This window comes from Trachypithecus francoisi, unplaced genomic scaffold (assembly GCF_009764315.1).
Source record: "Trachypithecus francoisi isolate TF-2019V2 unplaced genomic scaffold, Tfra_2.0 Lachesis_group11, whole genome shotgun sequence".
Taxonomy (NCBI): domain Eukaryota; kingdom Metazoa; phylum Chordata; class Mammalia; order Primates; family Cercopithecidae; genus Trachypithecus; species Trachypithecus francoisi.
Genome location: NW_022681456.1, coordinates 56,672,574 through 56,691,719, shown reverse-complemented (window position 1 = coordinate 56,691,719; position 19,146 = coordinate 56,672,574). Strand labels below are relative to the sequence as shown.

At 40.6% G+C, this 19,146-nt stretch overlaps 1 protein-coding gene across 1 annotated transcript in view; it reads right to left on the bottom strand.

Moving 5' to 3' along the window:
• Positions 1–2,415: 2,415 nt before the first annotated feature.
• Positions 2,416–19,146, bottom strand: part of E2F7 (E2F transcription factor 7) — a 44,418-nt gene continuing 27,687 nt past the window's right edge. The window contains exons 8-13 of the mRNA XM_033221194.1: positions 15,433–15,618; positions 14,610–14,682; positions 11,029–11,530; positions 9,072–9,327; positions 6,773–7,194; positions 2,416–5,433 (exon numbers count right to left, since the gene is read on the bottom strand). Of these exons, the coding sequence (XP_033077085.1) occupies positions 5,263–5,433; positions 6,773–7,194; positions 9,072–9,327; positions 11,029–11,530; positions 14,610–14,682; positions 15,433–15,618 (1,610 nt within the window). The 3' untranslated portion in view covers positions 2,416–5,262. The remainder of the gene's footprint in view (positions 5,434–6,772; positions 7,195–9,071; positions 9,328–11,028; positions 11,531–14,609; positions 14,683–15,432; positions 15,619–19,146) is intronic.

The following is a 19,146-nucleotide window of genomic DNA, read 5'->3' as shown; positions in this document are numbered from 1 at the left end:
GGCTGAGGCAGGAGAATTGCTGGAACCCGGGAGGTGGAAGCTGCAGTGAGCCGAGATCATGCCATTGTACTCCTGCCTGGGCAATAAAGCGAGACTCCATCTCAAAAAAAAAAAAAAAGTTTAAATGCACAATTATCATGATTAATTTTGTTTTATGAACATTGGTGATGCTGTGGAGGCCATTCTAAACTAAAACCAACCAACAAAAACAAACAAAACAAACAAGCTACGTACGCGGAACCGTGCAATGAAAGAGCCCTCTAAGGTTTTTAAAAAACAATGTTTGTGCTAACTCATCCATCCCATATTCTTCCCCCCAACTTTGTATTGGGTACACATTTTGTGGTGGGTATGGTGAATACGGATGTAAGTCGCCTAGGGGCTCTGCCCTTATGAAGCTAATATTGTTTTTCTTTTCAGTGAAGAGCAAACACATTTTAGGGGTTGTTTAGGGGATTCTTTGCTTCTTGGAGTATCTTCTGCTGCTTGTAAGATAGTCTAAGAAAAAATGGTCTCATAATCAAACCAGTTAAAAAACTTGAATGTATATTTCCTCTTATAAGTTTATGTCTCTAATCTTACAGTAAAAAAATAACTGTTTTACCAGTATTATCCACTTTTGATTCTTACTATTAAGAATATTGAGTTAATATCTTAATATGAAGAATATTGAGTTCTTCAGAGCACAGTGGGGGCAAGACTGGATGTTTCTACATTAATAGAAGAGACAGTCAAATTAAAGACTACCAGTGGGTTAGTTACAAAAAGAGGATTTTGATGTAAGAGAATGAAAATCAGAAAATAATTTTAGCTTTGGGTATGATTTATTAATTTCAGAAGCATTTTCGGGTAGAAAAGGACATCAAATTAAACTGATTTTCACACTAAAAACAAATTGATAGCTGTCAAAAGTTACTCTGATAAGTGTGAAATATGGAGTGCCGTAACTGCAAATCCTGGACAATGGCAGCGTGTAACTATTGTAACAGGAGATTGAATGGGAAGCTTGGCTATATCACCTAGTCACAGGAAATGCTGCATTCCAAAGGTGTTGGACTCTGCAGGATTGATGGAGGAAGTTTTACAAAACTAGTGAACCAAGTATTGAATGTGTTCACCTACAAGTCTGTGAAAGGGTTGAAGGGATGGAAAAAGAAATGGATTTAGTGAGGAGCTCTTTGAAGTTATGCTGTAATTCTTCGTTTCTGCCACTTACGAGCCAATAAGGGGAGGTGTTCAGGGTGATGCTTCTCTCTCACCTCTTTCCTGCAGTGAGAGGTATGCTCTGGTGTCTGACTCACCTAGGGGACCTATGGGAGATGAGTGGGCCAGCAGCTTTGGCAGTGGAGGGAGGGAGAAGCCTGTGTGTTTGGCTGGGTTTTCTCTCCTAGAATCAAGGTAAAGATCACTGCATGTGGTTGATAAGAGATAGGGCCTGTATTAGTCCATTTGGATGCTGCTGATAAAGATGAACCTGAGACCGGGTAATTTACAAAGGAAAAAGAGGTTGAATGGACTCACAGCTCCATGTGTCTGGGGAGGCCTCACAATCATGGCAGAAGGCAAAAGGCACGCCTTACATGGCAGCAGCCAAAGGGGATGAGAGCCAAGTGAAAGGGGTTTCCTCTTATAAAACCATCAGATGTCATGAAACTTATTCTCTACCACGAGTACAGTATGGGGGAAACCACCACCATGATTCAGTTAACCACACTAGGGCCAGACTAGGACCATTCAAAATCCTGCCCAAGGGTCTGTGTGGAATGGGCAGCAGGAGAACCAGCGGCAGAGGGAGAGCTGCAGCTGGAAGAGTATGTATTGCTTGCATCACAGGTCAGGCAAATGCTCTCAAGATGAGGCCTTTGAAGAATTCTCCATGTGAATCAGCTCAAACATCTCCAAGTGTCACCTCAGAATTTAGCAGGGGAGTCCGACAACAGTGCAACATAGATCACTCCGGGGATATAAAGAGCTAGGGGACATCAGATTAAGTCTGCTTGCAGGTCAATTTAAAAGTGAGGGCTAACGATAGAAATTGGCTTTCAGTGAAAGGTGAGCATTAGCTACACTGAGAAGAAGCATTTGACTTAATGGATGCCACAAGAAGTTGAGGGGTGGTCTGCATTTACCTGTGATTCCTAGATTGGATAAACATCAGAATCATCTGGAAGCTCCAAACCTACAGAGAGTGGGACTTAGAAGAAACCAGAAGCTCAATTACACAGTACCTCAACCCCCGCAAGTTCCCATGAAATTCTGATGCAGTAAGTTTCAGCATTTAGCAACCACAGGGTGGTGTCAGCAAAAAGATCTGACTTACGTTTATGAGGGCCTGGTTGGCTATGTTGTAGCTGTTCATGGTTTTACTCAAAACAGTATGCAAAAAAAGCCTACCAAAAATACAACCACCATCTCTTCTTAAATGAATTATTTTTTATTGCTATTTTATAAAGCTTAATATTTCCTAAAAATATTAGAAAAGAATCAGAACAAAAAAATCAGTTTACATGTAGTACAGTTACAAGTAAATAGCTATACATAATATAGCCATTAGGAAAAAGAACAGAGCTAAATAATAAGAAAACAAAAGCAGTAAGCAGCAATAAAATTAATACCTACATACAACTAGCAGTGCAATAAGATAAGCAGAAAGCAGCTTTACGTTAAAAGAAAGTTATTTAAATACAGAAATAGCACCTTACAAAAAGGAATTGAGAAATGTAAACTTGGTAGGTAGATTCAAGTATAAAAGTTATACCCCCGACTCTTGTACCAGAATGAAAGGGTTTTACAAACCCTGGTCAGTGTAGGGCACACACAGCCTCTGTGACAACTCAAAAAAGCTGCATTCTCTTAGTAGGACCACCACCGATTATTTTTTTCTTTTACTAAATTATACAATAATAGACTTAAGATTGCCATTGCTTCTTCACTACCCAAAATATCCAAGTCTAGCGCAGCAGCTTCAATTCCACCAGTTGTTCTGTAAGATTCCTTTTCCTGACAAACAACCACTGCATTATTATTTTTACATATAAAGCCACATTAAGAAGTGGATACTGAATACAGAAGCAATTGTGCTTGGTTTTCTATTCCTAAGTATGGTCACCAAGTCATAATATCCTCACCAATGGGACTGCTTCTTAACATCCCTCAAGAAATATGAATTCTGAGGTTAAGATGGTTATATCATGATCAGAATTTAAAAAGATAGCAAAAATGTTAAAATAAGCATACAGCATTCAGGAACAGTGAGGGGAAAGGCAATTTGTGTTTCCATCTAAATGTAGACCTCTCCATGAAATATTTTGTGGAAGTTCTTAAGCATGGGAGAGTTAAAATGCATACACCCTGCACAGATTGAAACCTGAAAAAGGTATATTTTTATTTGTTTTGATAGAGAACCCATCAGTTTTAGTTCAGGATCATCAGTACCATGCAATTGTTGATGTGGTTAAAAACCACATTTTTAACCTAACTCTATAGAAGACTGTAAAAAAGGGAAAAAAAATCTTGTAAACTTTAAAAGTTTAGTGTTGATAAAAATTTTTATATAAGTAGCAAATTTATTTAATGTAGCTACCTACCTCAAGTTTAAAAAAATCTTGTGGGGGTAATAAGGCTAATATTATCCTGTAGTTAATATAAAGCTACTTTATTCAGACTCCCAGAGTCTCTTAAATTAATATTTTTATTCTTTCATATAACATTTTATTGGGTCAAAAAATTAAAATAAAATAAAACCCTACACCAGGATTCTACATCTAAGATAGAAGTTTTAAGAGAGGAAGAAGGAAGGAAGAAAAGAAGTAGGAAGGAGGGAAGGAAGAGGGAATGAAGGAAAGTAGGAAGGAGGGAAGGAAGAGGGAATGAAGGAAAGTAGGAAGGAGGGAAGGAAGAGGGAATGAAGGAAAGTAGGAAGGAGAGAATTGCTCCCTTGTTCTCTGAAGAGACAAGAGAGAGGTAAATATCAGCAAGTCTAGGAATACAAAGAACTAGTATAGTTTGGCTACTTAATGCGCCCCTAAAGTAATGTGGGTTAAAAAAGGGAAATTGCATAACAGTTTCCAAAATTGTATTCATGCTAGAACAACCAACCCCTGTGCTCACCATACTTATTTTTCAGAGGTACCATCTAACTACGGTTTGAATATCCTTGGTTATGAAACATATGTCCATTTTCCCTCTTACTCTTCTGCACATGAAGTAGAAGAAAAACAAAAGAATCATCTCTTGCCCTATATCAATTTTCACATAATTACTCTTCAGAATTCAACGAAAAGGTCTCATCCAGGTTCCAATTTCCCATGTAATCACTTTCTACCATCCTGATTTTTACAAACAGCAATTGTTAGAAGACATCCATATCTCATAGCTCTACTGCTAAACATTTAAATAAAAAACGCAGGGCATGTAGTGAAGGAAACTGGGCACAGTAGGATTTTTAGAAACGAACAGTAATATCTCACTGTTCACACAGTTATTTGAGAAGCAGCAGTTAGGCTGCTAGAGTTCTAGAGTTCATCTTTGTTCTCATGCCCACAGTCAGGGTTAGCACAGTTCATTTACAGCAAGGTGTGTCATTCACAGTTATTTTGGTCTTGACATGTGTCATGTAGATACATTTATCCACATTATTACTAAGTTGTAGAATAAGTGCAGGGCAAATTATAGAATAAAAGTACAAACATTCAAGTCGTCATACCCTGAAAAAAATGTGTTAAAGACTGTAGTTGTAAACTTTTTGCACTAAATCCCATTTCAGGAACAAAATAAATAATACCATAGGATTCACAACTGAAGGTGGCTTCCTGATAAAGCCTAAGGAAGCAGTAGCTTTTTTAAACTGCAGAAAGGAAGCTTCTCTCACCACAGATTTACTCAGGGTAAGTGGAAATACATGTTAAGAATGCTTACCCTAGTTAAGTGCTAGACAGCGCCCCTCTTTAGAAAAACCACAAGGCTCCGGTAGCCTATTCAGATCTACTTCCAGCAATAAGACGATTCTTGAATCAAAACCACTAAAGTCAGTCGGCGCTTTCACTGTGACACCATGCAGAGAGTCGGAACTCTAACTGGTATTAAATGCACAATTAATTACTTTCAGGAAATCAGATGATTGATGATGGTGGGAAGTTAACAGAAGTGTGGATGAAAGACAGAGGAAGGACCCGTGCTCTGGACGGGAAGGTTCGCATTCCGTCTCGGACATCCGGGACTCTCAGGGCGTTTGATCCCTCCCCCACCTGGCAAAGCAGCAGGTCAGTCAGCCCCGCCGCTGGGGATTTCCAGTCTCCTCTGGGCCGAGCTGGTGTTTCGTGACTGGTTCCTTTCTCTTCTCTTCAGGACAGGGTCTCCAAGGCTGCCGGGTGTCTTGAAAAATGTCTCACGATGTGTGCGTTGGATGCTCTTGGGGGTCACTGGAACTGGTGACTAAAAAAAGAAAAAAGTAAAAGCAGAAGTGAAGTTACAATGTTTCTAATCCCTGAGTAGAAAGGCAGCCCTTTCTTGACCTGTGTGTTAGGATCCCAAGGCAGGTGTTCCTTCTTCTTTGCTTTCCTATCATACTTATGCCGTTTGTCTCCCCTGCTTACCACAACTGAAAATTAAATTCACATTTGTTGTTTTGGGTGCAGAAAGGCAGTCTATCAAAGAGGTTACAAGTATGGCATCTAGAGCCAGGGACTGGGCTCTACGACCGTTGACAAGGCAATCTGTCCCTCAGTTTCTTCCTCCATCCATCAGGGATGGTAAAAGTACTGACTTCACAAGGTTGAAGGAATTAAATAAGATAATAATTGTAAAGCACTTTAGAGCATGTGAAGCCAGCATGGTTTGTGTATTGGCTGTTTCTCTTTACTTGCTAATATTTATCCCCTAATGTTAAATGTTAAACATTTATTCCCTTAATGTGCCCTAAAATGGCAGGGACCATTACCCTGTTCACGGCTCTATCTTCATTGCCTAGATCGGTGCCTGGCACATGGTGATAGAAAATTCTGTGTTATGCTATAATCATCTTGTTTTAAACCTAACATGTTCATTTCAATGTCTTGCAAACTTTTGAGCCTCTGAATAACTTGTCTAATATTTTTTGGCTAAACATAATTCTTTGTCTGGGAGAGTAATCACTGTGAACAACCTAATGTATAATGGGAATTCAACAAATATTTGATTGAACCACAAATGGAGGTTGGGAACAAATATAGACCCATTAACTTATATCAATAATATATCTTTATGTATATTTTTATGTTTTCTGAGTATGTATAGATGTATATACATACAGACATTATACATATACACAGTCTCTAAACATCACATCTTAAGAAATGACTGACAGGCTAAGCATCTCTGAGTTACTATCAAGACTTCTGTTTCTTTTGATTGTTTTTAAAGCTGTATAATTAAAATTTAGGGTGGCTTCTTTTATTGACCTAGTGAAATAAAAGCTTGAAGATCATCAAAATAATACAACTATTTAGCATTCCTCAAAAATCCCCCCGAACTATGCCTAAAACAGGTCCCTCTAATTAAAAGAAACAGAATGACACCTAAAAACATACATTTTTGTCTCTAAAGCACAGGATCTCTCACCTCATGTCTCAGTGCTTTATAAAAGGAGCAGATAATTCTAGGTCTACAATGGAAGCCAGGTGGAGCCTGACCTAGTGCCTCTGTCCGGCAATCATGTGGCTAAAATGAAAGCTAGTTAAACACAGGCATACCCCTTCCCAGAATGACAGTGTCTTCAGGAAACTTCAGGCCTCACCTGATGTAATTTTACTACTGAGACTGGATGTCCCATGTAAACGGGGGACTCAGATTGGACGACACTGTGTGACCTTGACATCACTGGACTCAGGTTTAGTGAGGGCTGACCCTGAAGCTGAGGGTCTGCAGAAGGGAGTGTGGACGACTTTGGATTAACCACAGCTGTGGGGCCGACGAGAAGCTGGGCTATTGATCCAAGGCCAGGCAGGCTGAAATTCACAGGTCCTGTGTTTGGGAGAGCACCAAGAGTAGAAGAAACTGGGCCCGGCATTGCAGGAGAATAGAGAACAGGAAAAGGGCCCAGAGATGGAGATGGTAAGACCATGCAAGGGACACTGAAAGACGGCAGCTGACCTGAGGACGGGCCCACAGTAGGGGGGGTGTGACTGCCAGATAAAAGTACATTGAAACCATTTAATCCTGAAAGAAAAGCAGAACAGGTGAAAATCAATATATGTCATCATGAGGATACCATTCAAGCTCACATTTGTCATGGCCCTTTCAAACGGGAGTCCACAATAAATCAAAGAATGATGAGGCCTTCCCCCAGGCCAAACAGCCCACACCCTGCTCCTTCACAGCTGTGGCCAAGATTGTAATCCCACATTTATCTGATGCCTGTGAAGTTTTTAACATGAGTTCCACTGAACCCAAACTGAGAAGGCAAAAAGCTTGGATGGGAAAGATTACATCTTTATTTTTATTTATTTACTTATTATTATTTTTTGTTTTGTTTTGAGACACAGTTTTGCTCTGTTACCCAGGCTGGAGTGCAGTGGTGTAATCATGGCTTACTATAGCCTCAACCTCCTGGGCTCAAGCAGTCATCCCATTTCAGCCTGCAGAGTAGCTGGGACCACAAGCACACCACCACACCCGCTAATTTTTTTTAATTTTTTGTAGAGACAGGGTCTTCCTATGTTGCCTGGCTGGTCTCAAACTCCTGGGCTCAAGTGATCTTCCCACCTCAGCCTCCCAAAGTGCTGAGATTACAGGCATGAGTCACTGTGCCTGGCCAAAATATCTTCATAAGTTCCTAACTGAAAATTTTTATTTCCCTCAATTATCACAGGCAACAAATCAACAATTTTAACAGTACCTTGACTTTGTCACTAGGAAATAGTACAGACATGTGAAAATTACATTAAAGCTATTACAGATTTCTTAATATACTGTCAAGCTCATCACAACTTGGAAATTTTGACAGTATTGGGCTTGCTGCCAGGTCTTTTTATTACTATCAGTAATTTTAAAAATGGTTGTTCTAGTTGCATTAAATATAATTGGCTTCCTTTGTAATCCCATGTATTTAATTCTATGTATCCATAAACATTCTGAGGAGGAATCCATGGCCTTCACCAGACTGCCAAAAGACCCATGGCACAGAAAAAGTTAAAAATCCCTGTGCTGGGCTGTAATTTTCATTCAGCAGGGGCTGAATCTATTTTTGTTCACCTGTGTATCCCCAATATTCAGTGCTTAGAGAAAGCACTAAAAGATATTTACTAAAGGAATAAAGAATTTTTTTCTAGATAAGTGAATAATCATAAATACTAACCTAACCTGTTCTAGCAGGTTAGGCTTAAGCCAACAAGGAATTGAGGAAAATCAATTTAGGTATCTCTGCATCAAGAGTAGCTTTATGTACAAAGTATATATTTTTAAAATCTGGTGTCTACTGTATTTCGGCTTTAATTCAAAATAGTAACAGCATTTATTGAGTCTTGCTAAGTGCCAGGTGCTATTATTCTAAGTGCTTTAGATGTATTATCTTATTAAATTTAATTCAATTTTCACAGCATCTATATGAAGCAGGTGCTATTATTACTGCTATTTAACCAATGAGGATGAAGAATACTTAAGTTCACGCAATAATAAGTGGTTTTAAATGTCAAGCCCTCTTACTCCAGACCTGGCGCTTGGTCATGATGCTATATACTCAGTACCTCTAGATGTTCAAGACCTCAAAACACTAGCTGCACACAATGGCCAACAGGTTCATACTGTTATACTAAACCAATGCTAGATGCAGCTGAATTACCGTGCTTTTTCACCAAATAATGTTTAATGTATTTTTTTTTAATCATCTGCCTCAACTATTTTCCCATTACTCCTGAAGTTAGTGAAAGTAGAATCAGCTTCTCCATTTATAGATGGAGAAAACAAAGGAGCTAGGAGTAAAATGACTCAGGCACATCAATAAGCCACTTTGGTCAGGTGACACAGACAAAAATTTAAAAATCCAATTCATGATCTGACTGCCACAAGGGACTCTAAGACATGATGATATCCCTTACCTGTGGGAGACTGCACACAAAGATACTGTAGCAAAGAAGGCTCTTTGGTGCTTTCATTTTCTTTTGAAGGCTTTTCAACATCTGTATTTCTTGAAGGATTTCCCCACTCAGAAGAAACAGAACAGGTTGCTGTTGCTTTTCCTGAAGTCTCTTCTGCAGCAGGGAGTTGGCCATTCACATGAATGTCTTTGAGGTGTATAGATGCCCTGTTACCCATAGTCTTGGGAGAGGCAAGGTCTGTGGAATCTGAGAGTTTCTAAACACAACCAAACCAGGAAGCAGGAAAGTAAGTCAAAATTCCAGTAGTAAATCTCTTTTTTTTTTTTTTTTTTTGAGACGGAGTCTCGCTCTGTTGCCCAAGCTGGAGTGCAGTGGCACGATCCCAGCTCACTGCAACCTCCGCCTCCCGGGTTCAAGTGATTCTCCTGCCTCAGCCTTCCAAGTAGCTAGGATTACAGGGGTGTCCCCCATGCCTGGCTATGTTTTGTATTTTTAGTAGAGATGGGGTTTCACCATGTTGGCTAGGCTGGTCTCGAACTCCTGACCTCAGGTAATCCGCCCGCCTCAGACTCCCAAAGTACTAGGATTAGTAAATCTTTTTTTTTTTTGAGACGGAGTCTCACTCTGTCGCCCAGGCTGGAGTGCAGAGGCGCCATCTCGGCTCACTGAAAGCTCCACCTCCTGGGTTCACAACATTCTCCTGTCTCAACCTCCTGAGTAGCTGGGATCACAGGTGCCCGCCACCACGCTCGGCTAATTTTTTTTTTTTTGTATTTTTAGTAGAGACAGGGTTTCACTATGTTAGCCAGGATGGTCTTGATCTCCTGACCTCGTGATCCACCCACCTCAGCCTCCCAAAGTGTTGGGATTACAGGCGTGAGCCACTGCGCCTGGCTGGGATTAGTAAATCTTAATAACAGCTCTCTTAATATTGCTAACACATAAAGGTAGCATACAGCTGCGTGCTACGCTGATTTGTGTATGTCAGTGGTTTCCATTGTATTTGTAGGAATCGTCTGAAAATGTCATGTCATGTGCATTGATAGTATTGTGATTTCAAAGTAGAGAAATGATAGAGATTTTAGCAATGGAAAACTGGCCATGGTGGTTAGACTGTGAGATATATTTCTGAGCTAGTAACACACATAAAGGGTGTTGATACTAGTCTTTTGGGGTCTCATAAGAACTGTGGGCTGGCCCAAGATGTCTTGGTTACCTAAGACATATGCCAGTCTTTCACTTCTGATCTGCGACCCCAGGCTATCTACAAAATGAGAAAGATTCATTCTGGCAGGAGAAAAAAATAGAGAAAGGTTCTTAATTAGTGTAATGATTTCCAGGAAATGTGCCCAGCCTACCCACTGCAAACCACTGTAATGACAGTGCTCCTGCTTTCTGAGAGTTTTACTGGTCATATCTCATTAACCTCTGAATGGCTACTAAGCAGGAGATGTGGACAGCTCATATTTTTGTTCTTTTCATTTTGAAGCTAGGGAAACAGGATCACTGAGCAGTGAAGAGAACTGGCCAAGCAAAACATCTGATAGCCAGACAGCACCCACATTCCTCCCTCTGGAACTCAGCTGCATCCTGGATTAAAATGTTTATTTCAGTGATCCTAATTTGTTTTAAAAAAAGGATGTAAAAAAACAGGAAGGAAATATATAAACATGTTAACAGTGATACCTCTATGTGGTGGGATTCTGGGTAACTTTTCTTCTTTATACTTTTTAGCATTTTATAGAAAGTGTGAGTTTTATAAAAATCACCTTTCTTATGCACTATTTTAAGGCAAGATTTTTGGCAGAGCCACTCCAGTGCTTAATTAATTACGCAAGTGACATGAAATAGCCCCATATTCCAGACTCCATCGCTTATTAATATCAGTGTATCTTCATTAGGAAGCAGCTCAGGGCTAACAGGATGTCACCAGACACATCCACCTGCACTCCCTTACCTTGGGCATGACGAGTGACAGTGGGCCGTCTTCATATTCCCTGCTTTGCCTTTTCGTGGCTGGCTCATCCTCCTCCTGAGGTTTCCTTTCCTCACAGAGGCGCTTCTGAGCTGAGGGTGCGGATGACAGCTCTACTGTGGCTGTGGCTTCTGAGTTTCTGTCATCCTTCTCTGACCCTGACCCTGACGCTGGTCCCTCCTGCAGACTTCCATACAGCATGAACAGTGAGGCAGAGGGCACGTACACTAGAGGCTGGCCAGCAAGGAGTGCCGGCTTCAGGCTCTCCACAGCAGAGGCTGCAGAAGCAAGTGAGATGTTCACTTGTCCATTCAGACCGTTCTGCACAGAGAATGCCTGCAGGTCCGTCTGAGCAACAGAAAATACCGGGTGGGCTAAAGGATTAACACAATATTCTGGGTCAACCGAGAGGACAGGGAAAGGAGCAACAGGGTCCAAGCCACTTGATGGAGGCACCACTCCCTTACTGGCAAAGGCTTTTCCCCTGTAATAAAAAGAAACGTAATGAAGTTAGCACATTCTACCAACTCCTGACCCTTTACTTTCCCAAAGAGAGCCATGCCAAATCAGGAATGAGATAATACTCTTCAGGCAGATAGGAAAGCGCACTCGCTGAGCACATGTTAGCTCATGCCAGAGGCAGACACCCAGGTATGGCCTGGATAAATGGTTAGGATGGGGTAGGAGAGCCGATGTGGGAAGAGCCATTGGAATCTCAGGTGAGAGTGAACATTCCTTCCTCCTCCATCTCTTCCACATCTGATCGTTATCAATTACCGAGCACTTACATCCTTGCCAGGCATGTACATACTATTATAATTAGCATAATAGTATAACAATTTTATGCAATTATTATAATAATAGCTACTCTTTGGCCGGGTGCGGTGGCTCACACCTGTAATCTCAGCACTTTGGGAGGCAGAGGCGGGCGGATCACGAGGTCAGGAGATCGAGACCATGGTGAAACCCCGTCTCTAATAAAAATACAAAAAATTAGCCAGGTGCAGTGGTGGGTGCCTGTAGTCCCGGCTACTCGGGAGGCTGAGGCAGGAGAATGGCGTGAACCCGGGAGGTGGAGCTTGCAGTGAGCCGAGATCATGCCACTGCACTCCAGCCTGGGCAACAGAGCGAGACTCCGTCTCAAAAAAAAAAAAAAAAAAAAAAGCTACTCTCATTTCCCCCAATTTACTAGTGAGGAAGACTGAAGTGCAGCGGTTGATCACCCCGTCTTGGGTGAGCCAGTTCTGAAGTGGGAAGCTGGGCCCATGCCCACATCTGTTTGATGGCAAAACCCATGTTCTCAGTGATTGTGAGAGACCCTGGGAGAGTAACAGAGACTAGACTTTGATTTAAAAAAAGATTAATCTCATTTGTCTCATTTCACAAATCCAGTATGAAAGAAATGGAGTGGGCAGCGAGGAAACAAACGTGTCTTCTCAATTATTATTTTCTACCACTTTTGTCCCATTCTGCTCTGTGTTGTTAACAACATTTTAGGCAGCACACAGTCAAAATTAAGTCCCATAAATGTGCAAGTTTATAGGCCAGCACGGTGGCTCATGCCTCCTGTGGGGTGCCTAGGAGGATTGCTCGAGCCCAGGAGTTTGAGGCTGCAGTGAGCTACGATCGTGCCACTGCATTTCAGCCTGGGTGACCCTGTCTCTAAAATAAGAAAATGAAATAAATAAGATATAAACAATGTTGAAGCCTTTCGTTTGGAAAAATTTTGAAATATTTAAAACCATGTTTATGTTCTTAGTATATTTTTAGGAATAGAGAAGAACCATCCTTTAAGAAATAGTAAACAGAGGGCCAGGCGTGGTGGCTCATGCCTGTAATCCCCAGCACTTTGGGAGGCCGAGGCAGGTGGATAACCTGAAGTCAGGAGTTCAAGACCAGCCTGGCTAACATGGCGAAACCCCGTCTCTACTAAAAATACAAAAATTAGCTGGGCGTGGTGGCGCGTGCCTGTAATCCCAGCTACTCTGGAGGCTGAGGCACAAGAATCACTTGCACCTGGGAGGCGGAGCAGTGAGTCGAGATCATGCCACTGCACCCCAGCCTAGCCAACAGAGTGAGACTCTGTCTCCAAAAAGAAAAAGCAAAAAGTAGAAAAGAAAAAAGAAAAAAACACACACCCACAACAACAACAAAAAAACAGTAAACAGAGGACTAGGATTTCTTTCCGTCTTTCTGATAGAATCATGAAGACCTGTTTTGCCCACCATCTCACTGCCCACTGTGCTGCTGAGAATAAAATGGAGCACCCTGGGCCACAGAGATGAATCACCTCTCCAATCAGCTGCCTCTGGTTGAGTAATGGGGATTGCTCAGCTCTGTGAAACTGAACATGCCCACCCTGGGTATATCACCCACCATCCCTCCACCTAGCCATCCACCTTCAACTTCTCCATCTCCACCAATGGTATCACCATCACCTGACATGCAGACATTCTTTCTAATGCCTGTCTCCTTTAGCGAGCCTTGCCAACTCACTGTCTCACACTGGTTTCCCTTTCTTTCCACCTCTGGTGAGCACAGCTCAGCTCTGCCCCACAGCAGACCAGAACGACTGCAAATGCTCTGTTCTGTGGCCTGCCTTTCTCCACTCCTAATCCCACCTGCGAAAAGTAGCCAGGATGATCTTCATCAGTGAACCTATAGTAGCTCTTTATGGTTTCCCTGATGAATCCAAACTCTTCTCTGGCTTTCAAACTTGATCTAGTTTTTGCCAACTTTTTGCCAACTTGATCTACTTGCCTCCAACACCTAACCTCTTCTGCTGAATGGTTTTTCCTTTTCCTGTCCTATTTGGACAAACCATGACAGCAAAACGAGTCAGGCTTTGGTGTCTTCTACTCCCTGGCCCTGCCTTGTAATCTGCTTCTTCCCATATCTGTCATTAAACACTTTTATGTTTTTCAGAAGCTAGCTGTCATTAAACACTTTTCTAATTACTCTGTTTAGCGTTTCTTCTGCTTTCTCTGGTGATACAGGATACCTTTCAAAATCGGGCCCCAAATTTAAGTCAGACAGCCTGGGTATATGAATCCCAGCTTTGTCACCTATTAGCAATGTTACTTTGGGCAAGTTACATAACCTTTTGCACTTCAGTTTCCGCTCTGTAAAATGAGGGTAATACCTCTCTGTAAAACCTCAAAGGATTGCTCTTATGATCAGATGAGTCAATATACACTAAGGCTCCTGGAACAGTATATCTGGTAGGTAGTGGCAAAACCAACTATGATAATGATGAAGTGATTCATGGAACTCTGATACATCATTTCTCAGGGTCATGTTAATTATGAATTGTCTCTTTTCAATGTTGGTCTTTTTATCTGTTTCCTAGAAGCCATCATAGCTTACAGTATCCATTTTTCATACTTTGGTGTCCCTGATGCTAGTTCCTGCACAGTGTAGGGCACAAAGGGAAAACTTACCAATTCCTAACAAATAAATGGCTGACCTAAATTTTTTCTTTTGATAGGTGGCATCGCAATTTAGTCAAAGTTAACACTAGGAGACAGAAAAGAATACACTCTGAGCTTTTATAGACTACTTACTGTGAATTGTCTTCTATTTTCTGTCTGTAGACAGCTGCCAGGCTTCCAATTTCTAAAGAGTAGCCACCTGATCCTGAAAAGGAAGATGAAGGCTTAACAAATATAGCAAGAGACTTATACATACCAACTATATACTGAGAATTATATAGCTGAGAATTCATTATTCTCAGCTCAGAGATTACTCAAAACTGTTATGGTTTTGCTTCAAAGAGAAATTTTCAGAAGCTAACTGTTCATGGTGAATTCAGGTGTCATCAAGAATTCAAAATAAGCGTGGGCAACCCAGGGAGACCCCATCTCTACAAAAAAATAAAAAATTAGCCAGGCATGGTGATGCATGCCTGTGCTCCCAGCTACTTGGGAGGCTGAGGTGGGAGGACTGTTTTGAGTCTGAGGTCAAGGCTGCAGTGAGCTGTGATCATGCCACTGTACTCCAGCCTGGGTGACAGAGTGACCTTTCTCTCAAAAAGCAAAAAAAAAAAAAAAAAAAAAAAAAAAAATTATTCAAAACAAGCATTGCTTGGTAGGTCTAACGAGTTTCTGAGATACATCAAACAGGCCAACTATGCCAAACCAACTGGTCTACAAGGTGACTAGGATCAATTTTAGGCAAGGGGTCATGTTCATAGACTGTGATATCAGCATCTCCTTTGCCTCCAATAATTGCTTGACTTTAGCTAAGTAAAAAGTAGACCACTGGAAAAAACAGGCAGGGCTGAGAGAGTCAGTTTGTTCGGAAACGCCAGCACATGGGTGCTGCACTGGCATGGGCTACAGCTACATGGCAACGGATGGACTCCATAGATTATGCAAGGGCAGATACCTTGTTCTTCTCTGTACGGGCTGCTGGGTTCTGAGTTCACCTTCCTCTGGATCCTCTCAGAAGCCTGAACTGTGTTAAAAGAACCATGGCGAGCCAGCTTCTGTTTTGCACAGACTTGAATCTGGCCATATGTTTCTCTTTTCAATTCTGGTAAGACAGATGCAGAAACATCCACCAGTTCTTCATCTACATAAATGAGAGAATTGGTAGTGTTGTTATACAGCTGTAATTCAGGATAATTTTCGTCTATTTAAGAGATGGCTTTGAACCTATAATTGTAATGGAGCTACTACCCTATAAATCAAAAACTAAGACAATCAAAGGAATTTTATGAGCCTTGTCTCAAACCCCAATTTCTTTCAATGTACTTATTTTTTTTTAAGTTAGTGGATGACTATAAAATGAGACTGAATCCATGTATATTCTAAAATTATCTGAACTGCAACAGAAGTAGAGCAAGATGTTCTTCAACCCGAATTAGAATGAGCCTCACATTTTAGATGCTCTATTTGGGCAGAGAGTATCAAAGGAAAGCCCGACCATGCTCAGCCCAAAATGAATATTTTGAGATTCACTTTCAAGATTAACTGAGATCAGCTTCCTATGCCACAGATCTACAGCAATGAATAGGAGAATCTCTATTTTCTGTTATGCTTTATTATTTCTTTCTTATGCAGTAGGAGGCTCGAAAGGTTAGGCCCTGGAGACACTGTTTGTGTCTAACGGAGTGTATGTGGGGTTAAGATAGAACTTTCTATATAGACTCAGGCAGCTATCCATGTTGTACAGATGGTCATCTCTACCTTATTCATTTGTGCTAATTTTTTTCTAAGCTCAAAGCATGCACATTTTAGTTAGAGAATTGATGTAATAAACTGAAAGACCCAGCTAGATTTACATTTTCTAAAACATGCATTTCACATTAATTAAACTTTGAAATGAAAATAACAACAAAAAGTAATCTTTACAGTTTTCTTTTTCTTAGAACAAAAGCCCAGTTAGAAAAATAAGAAATTACAAAATCAAAAAGAAAACAGGTCAAGTCAGTAATAGGGGCCACATTTGCCTCCTTCCTGAAACAAAATATTGGACATACTGCATAAAACTGTGGCTCTCAACACATTTGGGCATCAGGACATGTAGGACAGTGATCTCTATGAGACAGGAATCAAATAGGGTGAGCTCTATGATGCTTTTAGCTTACTGCCTGGAGAATGTTTCTAGGTTGGGATGTAGGGAGAGGGACCTAGACAGAGACTGGAGGTCCCCCTAAGTTGAAGATAGAGCTGGGAGTCCTGGAAAGTCAAGGCAGCTAGGGTTTGCAGGGCAGAATGCTGGAGAGGAGGGCTATACAGAAAGAGAATGCTGGGGATTTGCAAAGGTCCAAACTGAACATTCACTGGAGTACTGATGCATGTGAGAAAGATACCCAAGGCCAGGGAAAGAACCATTAGAAAGTACTAGAGGGAACAATGTCTGCAGCTCATAGAGGACTGGGAAAAGTGCCTGTTGCCAATAGCTACAGTAGAAAAACCTAATTCAGGAGGGATTGGTTAGAGTACTAAAAAAGGTGTTGCCCCAATAAGGGGAAAAACATACTAAAGACTAAAAGCTCATAGAGTTTTGCTGAGCCAAACTTAAAAGCAACACCCAAAAGGATCACTGTTTCCGTATAACTTCCCAGAACAAAGCTAAAACATTTTTAGGAATACAGAAATGTCTAGCACCTAATAATGTATAATTATCAGTGTCTGGCACACAACTGAAAATATGACCCACAATGAGGAGAAAAATCAATTGAAATGGACCCAGAAGTGAAGCAGATGATAGGAAGTAGACCAGCACACTAAAACACATATTAGTATTGCATACCATAAATTTAAGCCACTAGAGGAAAGACTGGATATGTTATCTTAGAGACATCAAAAATGTAAAGGCTCAAATCAAACTTCTAGAGATAAAAAAATACAATGGTGGGGATGAAAAATACAGTGTATACAATTAATGGCAGATTAGAAAGTGTAGAAATAAATAGAGAACTTAAAGACATAGCAATAGAAACTGTACAAAAATGAAACACTAGAAAAAAGACAGAAATGAACAAAGAATCAGCAAACTGTGGGACAACGTTAGGTAACCAAAAGCAAGCATAAGTGGAATCTGTAAAAACAGCAGATGAGGGGACAGGAAAAATATTTGATTAAGTAATGGCTGAAAATTAGCCAAATTTGATGAAAACTTTAAACCCAAAGATCCAAGAAACTCAACAAATCTAAGTACAAGAAACATGAAGAAAAGGACACCAAGTCATACATCATCAAATCGCTTAAAACCAGTCATAGAGAGAAACTTAAAAGCAACCAGGGAAAAATGACACATTAACATATAAAGAACAGGATGATGGTTGATTTCTTGCCAGAAACTATGCAGGCTAGAAAACAGTGGAGCAACTTCTTTAAAGAACTAAAGGACTGAGTGTGTGGGCTCACACCTATAATCCTAGCGCTTTGGGTGGCTGAGGTGGGATGATCGCTTGAGCCCAGGAGTTTGAGGTTGCAGTGAGCCATGATCGTGCCATCACGCCACTGCACTCCAGTTTGGGTGACAGAGTGAGACCTTGTCTCTAAAAAAAATAAAATAAATTAAAAAAAAAAAAAAAAAGGAACTAAAGGAAAAAAAAAACTTCAACCTCAAATTCTTTTAGTTATTTGATACAGGGGCCTTACTGTATTGTCTAGGCTGGACTTGAACTCCTGGGCTCAAACAATCCTCCCACCTCCTTCCTCCTGAATAGTGGGGACTACAGGCATAAGCAATGGTGCCTGGCGTCAACCTAGAATTTTTTACCCAGCAAAAATGTTTTTCAAAAGCAAGGGCACAATAAAGACATTCTCAGACATACAACAGCTAGAAGAATTCATCATTGGCATACTTGCACTAAAAGAAATGTTAAAGTTCATCAAGCAGAAAAAAAATGATATTAGATGGAAACCTACATTTGCAAAAAAATGACAAGCACTGGAAATGGTAACAACATGGGTTAGGGTTAGGAAATTTTCTTATTAAAGTTTCTTTAAAAGGTAATTAACTGTGGACCAGGCGTGGTAGTTCACACCCCTAATCCCAACACTTTGGGAGGCTGAGGCGGGTGGATCACTTGAGCTCAGGAGTTCGAGACCAGCCTGGGCAACATAGTGAAACCCTGTCTCTACCAAAAAAACAAACAAAAAGCCCCCAGTAACACACCATGGGGTTTGTAACATATATAGCAGTAAAATGTTTGACAGCAATAGCACAAAGGCCAGGCAGGGAGGAATGAAAGCAAGTTATTGTAAGATTCTTGTACAATACATGTAGTATACTATCACTTGAAAGTAGACTGTGACAAATTAAAAATGTACACTATAAACCCTAAAGCAACCATTAACACAATAAAGAATTATAGCCAAGAAATCAACAAAGGAGATAAAATGGAAGCATAAAAAATACTTAATAAATCCAAAAGAAAGAAAAAGAGGAAAAAGAAACAATAAGCAAATAGGACAAATAGCAAGATGACAGATTAAAATTCAAGATCAAGAATCACATTAAGTGTAAATGGCCTAAATAACCCAATTGAAAAGCATAAATTGTCAGATTAGATTAAAAAGAATTCAACTATGTATACTGCCCACCAGACACTCACATTAAATAGAGACAGAAATTATTTAAATA